Source organism: Oncorhynchus mykiss, unplaced genomic scaffold, assembly GCF_013265735.2.
Source record: "Oncorhynchus mykiss isolate Arlee unplaced genomic scaffold, USDA_OmykA_1.1 un_scaffold_259, whole genome shotgun sequence".
NCBI lineage: Eukaryota > Metazoa > Chordata > Actinopteri > Salmoniformes > Salmonidae > Oncorhynchus > Oncorhynchus mykiss.
The window spans coordinates 275,174-281,173 of record NW_023493715.1 but is presented as its reverse complement, the minus strand read 5'-3'; the positions used below and the strand labels follow the sequence as shown (position 1 = coordinate 281,173).

The window sequence follows — 6,000 nt, the reverse complement described above, 5'->3', positions numbered from 1 at the left end:
TTTATATTCTGAACTCTGACATTACTCGCCCTAATATCTCTACATTTCTTAATGTAATTAGTTGATAGGGGGGGGGGGGGGGGGGGGGAATGTGCGTGTATTGTTTTGTTAGGTATTACTGCACTGTTGAATTTTGCTACACCCACGAAAACTTTTGCTAAATATGTGTACGTGACAAATACAATTTGAATTTAATTTTGACATATACTCAATAAATATATATTGCTGGCTCAATGGGAACCCACTGGTGGTTTCCTTGGTTACATTTCAACCTTCCAGAATGAGTGACAATGGTTCTGCTTGAAAATAAAAAAACATTATTGAAATACAAAGACTATATCACGTCATATTCAACCTTATATTGATATCGAGGTATCCATTTTAAAAATTGATTTATATATAATATATTTATATTGTCCACATTAAGTTTTCGACTCACCTTCCGTCCCGACAGGCGGCGCTGTTTGAGGAAGTGCTTCTAACGTGTTTTATATTTAGACAACCTCACATCCGGTGGAGTTTCGACCAATGAGAAAGCGTCGTCTCGTTTGAACCTTGGGAGCGGGACTCTATCCTGAGCTGTTGTTGAAAACGGAATAAGGACTTATATTTCATCCCGTAACTAAATGAATTAATTTTAGCTTTAAATCAAAAAATAAAAAAGGTGTGATAACGGATAGAGACGGTTACCACGGTAATGTTTGAGTTCGGTGAGTATTTTGTCAGATTGTGGATAACCGAGTTTACTGTCACGACAGTAACGGTGGGGGGAGATAAACATTGTAACGTTACTCTGTCAACAACACACAAAAAAAGTAAATTATACCGATGTATCTATGGAGAGAGACTGTTTTTAGGTATTCTAGTTAAGCTGACTAGTTATAGTAAAAACAAATCACAATGTAAAGATTCCCCCATATGTTATTTTCCTGTCGTTAGCTAACGTTACATGAATTGAGAAAAACGGAAGCATAGAGGATATAAACTAAGTAACGTTTAGTCCTAATATGTCAACTGGGGCGTATTCATTACGCCACGTCTGTTGTGAAACGTTTATTAAACGGAAGCGTACCGAACGAAACAGGGAGGCGCCTACCTGAATTTGTCCAATAGAAACCCTCGTTTTGCTTCCGTTTGGTTCTTTAACGGTCAACGGTATACGTAACGAATACGCCCCTTGTCACCATTATTTTGTCATTTGACAGTCGGTTCCCGATCTTGTTGGTGAAACGGACCCTGCAAAAAAAAGAGTAAAGATGAACCGAGCAGGCCGACCGTTGTTCATGAAGACCTACGGCAAACAGAACCGGAAGTTGGAGGCCTGGATCTCCCCTGACAACCGAAAACAGGTTTTCGCCAGCACCTCTTCCTCTGACCTGTCCATCGTTGAGCCCTCCAGCCCCAAACCCCCGGCCAAGAGGTAAGAGACTTCTCTCCCCCTGAAGAGCGAGTGATCTGGGTGGTCAGGCTCTTGCTCCGTTCCTGCTCAGCAGGCCAGGGCCTAGATAGATTAGCTAGCTGAATCAGGTCTGTTGGAGCTGTGGGTCTAGCTTCTCCTAGATAGATTAGCTAGCTGAATCAGGTCTGTTGGAGCTGTGGGTCTAGCTTCTCCTAGATAGATTAGCTAGCTGAATCAGGTCTGTTGGAGCTGTGGGTCTAGCTTCTCCTAGATAGATTAGCTAGCTGAATCAGGTCTGTTGGAGCCGTGGTTCTAGCTTCTCCTAGATAGATTAGCTAGCTGAATCAGGTCTGTTGGAGCTGTGGGTCTAGCTTCTCCTAGATAGATTAGCTAGCTGAATCAGGTCTGTTGGAGCTGTGGGTCTAGCTTCTCCTAGATAGATTAGCTAACTGAATCAGGTCTGTTGGAGCTGTGGGTCTAGCTTCTCCTAGATAGATTAGCTAGCTGAATCAGGTCTGTTGGAGCTGTGGGTCTAGCTTCTCCTAGATAGATTAGTTAGCTGAATCAGGTCTGTTGGAGCTGTGGGTCTAGCTTCTCCTAGATAGATTAGTTAGCTGAATCAGGTCTGTTGGAGCCGTGGTTCTAGCTTCTCCTAGATAGATTAGCTAGCTGAATCAGGTCTGTTGGAGCTGTGGGTCTAGCTTCTCCTAGATAGATTAGCTAGCTGAATCAGGTCTGTTGGAGCTGTGGGTCTAGCTTCTCCTAGATAGATTAGTTAGCTGAATCAGGTCTGTTGGAGCTGTGGGTCTAGCTTCTCCTAGATAGATTAGCTAGCTGAATCAGGTCTGTTGGAGCTGTGGGTCTAGCTTCTCCTAGATAGATTAGCTAGCTGAATCAGGTCTGTTGGAGCTGTGGGTCTAGCTTCTCCTATATAGATTAGCTAGCTGAATCAGGTCTGTTGGAGCTGTGGGTCTAGCTTCTCCTAGATAGATTAGTTAGCTGAATCAGGTCTGTTGGAGCTGTGGGTCTAGCTTCTCCTAGATAGATTAGCTAGCTGAATCAGGTCTGTTGGAGCTGTGGGTCTAGCTTCTCCTAGATAGATTAGTTAGCTGAATCAGGTCTGTTGGAGCTGTGGGTCTAGCTTCTCCTAGATAGATTAGCTAGCTGAATCAGGTCTGTTGGAGCCGTGGTTCTAGCTTCTCCTAGATAGATTAGCTAGCTGAATCAGGTCTGTTGGAGCTGTGGGTCTAGCTTCTCCTAGATAGATTAGCTAGCTGAATCAGGTCTGTTGGAGCTGTGGGTCTAGCTTCTCCTAGATAGATTAGCTAGCTGAATCAGGTCTGTTGGAGCTGTGGGTCTAGCTTCTCCTAGATAGATTAGCTAGCTGAATCAGGTCTGTTGGAGCTGTGTGTCTAGCTTCTCCTAGATAGATTAGTTAGCTGAATCAGGTCTGTTGGAGCTGTGGGTCTAGCTTCTCCTAGATAGATTAGCTAGCTGAATCAGGTCTGTTGGAGCTGTGGGTCTAGCTTCTCCTAGATAGATTAGCTAGCTGATCAGGTCTGTTGGAGCTGTGGGTCTAGCTTCTCCTAGATAGATTAGCTAGCTGAATCAGGTGTGGTGGCGCTAGCTTCTCCTAGATAGATTAGCTAGCTGAATCAGGTCTGTTGGAGCTGTGGGTCTAGCTTCTCCTAGATAGATTAGCTAGCTGAATCAGGTCTGTTGGAGCTGTGGGTCTAGCTTCTCCTAGATAGATTAGCTAGCTGAATCAGGTCTGTTGGAGCTGTGGGTCTAGCTTCTCCTAGATAGATTAGCTAGCTAGCTGAATCAGGTCTGTTGGAGCTGTGTGTCTAGCTTCTCCTGGATTTGCTTCTAAAACGACTAGTATAGTCTAAATGTGTGCGACAGTGATTGGAATGCTAGCTCTCTGTGTGTCTTCTATGGTCTTCTCTGCTCTCTGTGTGTCTTCTATGGTCTTCTCTGCTCTCTCTCTGTGTCTTCTTCTATGGTCTTCTCTGCTCTCTGTGTCTTCTTCTATGGTCTTCTCTGCTCTCTGTGTGTCTTCTATGGTCTTCTCTGCTCTCTCTCTGTGTCTTCTTCTATGGTCTTCTCTGCTCTCTCTCTGTGTCTTCTTCTATGGTCTTCTCTGCTCTCTGTGTGTCTTCTATGGTCTTCTCTGCTCTCTGTGTCTTCTTCTATGGTCTTCTCTGCTCTCTGTGTGTCTTCTATGGTCTTCTCTGCTCTCTGTGTCTTCTTCTATGGTCTTCTCTGCTCTCTGTGTGTCTTCTATGGTCTTCTCTGCTCTCTGTGTCTTCTTCTATGGTCTTCTCTGCTCTCTCTCTGTGTCTTCTTCTATGGTCTTCTCTGCTCTCTCTCTGTGTCTTCTTCTATGGTCTTCTCTGCTCTCTGTGTGTCTTCTATGGTCTTCTCTGCTCTCTCTCTGTGTCTTCTTCTATGGTCTTCTCTGCTCTCTCTCTGTGTCTTCTTCTATGGTCTTCTCTGCTCTCTCTCTGTGTCTTCTTCTATAGTCTTCTCTGCTCTCTCTCTGTGTCTTCTATGGTCTTCTCTGCTCTCTCTCTGTGTCTTCTTCTATGGTCTTCTCTGCTCTCTCTCTCTGTGTCTTCTTCTATGGTCTTCTCTGCTCTCTCTCTCTGTGTCTTCTTCTATGGTCTTCTCTGCTCTCTCTCTCTGTGTCTTCTTCTATGGTCTTCTCTGCTCTCTCTCTCTGTGTCTTCTTCTATGGTCTTCTCTGCTCTCTCTCTCTGTGTCTTCTTCTATGGTCTTCTCTGCTCTCTCTCTCTGTGTCTTCTTCTATGGTCTTCTCTGCTCTCTCTCTGTCTTCTTCTATGGTCTTCTCTGCTCTCTCTCTGTGTCTTCTTCTATGGTCTTCTCTGCTCTCTCTCTCTGTGTCTTCTTCTATGGTCTTCTCTGCTCTCTCTCTGTGTCTTCTTCTATGGTCTTCTCTGCTCTCTCTCTGTGTCTTCTTCTATGGTCTTCTCTGCTCTCTCTCTGTGTCTTCTTCTATGGTCTTCTCTGCTCTCTCTCTGTGTCTTCTTCTATGGTCTTCTCTGCTCTCTGTGTGTCTTCTATGGTCTTCTCTGCTCTCTCTGTGTCTTCTTCTATGGTCTTCTCTGCTCTCTCTCTGTGTCTTCTTCTATGGTCTTCTCTGCTCTCTCTCTGTGTCTTCTTCTATGGTCTTCTCTGCTCTCTCTCTGTGTCTTCTTCTATGGTCTTCTCTGCTCTCTCTCTGTGTCTTCTTCTATGGTCTTCTCTGCTCTCTCTCTCTCTCTTCTTCTATGGTCTTCTCTGCGGTCATATGGTCACTTTGCTCTGACTGACACCAGTAGTGTCTTCGTCTATGTGCTTCTCTCTCTCTCTTTATCTCACCATCTAAACTGTGACCTCTTTTCTTCTGCACTGATATGAAAACATCGTCTTCCTCTTCTCCCGGCCTCCCTTCCCCTGTTCCAGAGTGAGAAAGAGAAGTACAGCAGATATCAGTAGAGAGCTGCGACCGGCTAAGACCAAAGCCCTGTCCTGGACAGCAGATATCAGTAGAGAGCTGCGACTAGCGAAGACCAAAGCCCTGTCCTGTCTGAGAGAGCAGGACAGTGATGAAGAGAACATCTTCATCGTCCATCCTCCTCCCCAGCAGCAGAGCAACAGGTCAGACTGGTGGCATTACCTTTCTGGTCTTCAATTGTTTGTGACCCGTCTGTCCGTCTCTATCTGACCCGTCTGTCCGTCTCTATCTGACCCGTCTGTCCGTCTCTATCTGACCCGTCTGTCCGTCTCTATCTGACCCGTCTGTCCGTCTCTATCTGACCCGTCTGTCCGTCTCTATCTGACCCGTCTGTCCGTCTCTATCTGACCCGTCTGTCCGTCTCTATCTGACCCGTCTGTCCGTCTCTATCTGACCCGTCTGTCCGTCTCTATCTGACCCGTCTGTCCGTCTCTATCTGACCCGTCTGTCCGTCTCTATCTGACCCGTCTGTCTGTCTCTGTCTGACCCGTCTGTCTGTATCTATCTGACCCGTCTGTCTGTCTCGATCTGACCCGTCTGTCTGTCTAGATCTGACCCGTCTGTCTGTCTAGATCTGACCCGTCTGTCTGTCTAGATCTAACCCGTCTGTCTGTCTAGATCTGACCCGTCTGTCTGTCTAGATCTGACCCTAGATCTGACCCGCCTGTCTGTCTCGATCTGACCCGTCTGTCTGTCTCGATCTGACCCGTCTGTCTGTCTCGATCTGACCCGTCTGTCTGTATCTATCAGACCCGTCTGTCTGTATCTATCAGACCGGGCCGTCTGTCTGTCTCTATCTGACCTGTGTGTGTGTGTGTGTGTGTGTTTTAGGAAGCCATTCTTGAGGCGTGCTGGTCGGAAGGCCAGGCGTATTGTGAGCTCCAGTGAGAGTGATGGAGAGACAACGACCACCAGACAACCCAACCCTAAACGCTCCCAACACACCACAGCTAGAGCCAGGACACACACACAGTCAGACTTTTACACTATAACCACTAGACTACCTGCCTCCTCTACACTTTAACCACTAGACTACCTGCCTCCTCTACACTCTAACCACTAGACTACCTGCCACCTCTAC

At 46.3% G+C, this 6,000-nt stretch overlaps 1 protein-coding gene across 2 annotated transcripts in view; it reads left to right on the top strand.

The window, feature by feature from the left end:
• The first annotated feature begins 513 nt into the window (after positions 1-513).
• Positions 514-6,000, top strand: part of LOC110512591 — a 41,783-nt gene continuing 36,296 nt past the window's right edge. For both annotated transcript variants that reach the window (XM_036973500.1, XM_036973499.1), the window contains exons 1-4: positions 514-710; positions 1,206-1,420; positions 4,868-5,062; positions 5,751-5,891. In XM_036973500.1, coding sequence (XP_036829395.1) covers positions 1,257-1,420; positions 4,868-5,062; positions 5,751-5,891 — 500 coding nt within the window. In that variant the 5' untranslated portion in view covers positions 514-710; positions 1,206-1,256. The remainder of the gene's footprint in view (positions 711-1,205; positions 1,421-4,867; positions 5,063-5,750; positions 5,892-6,000) is intronic.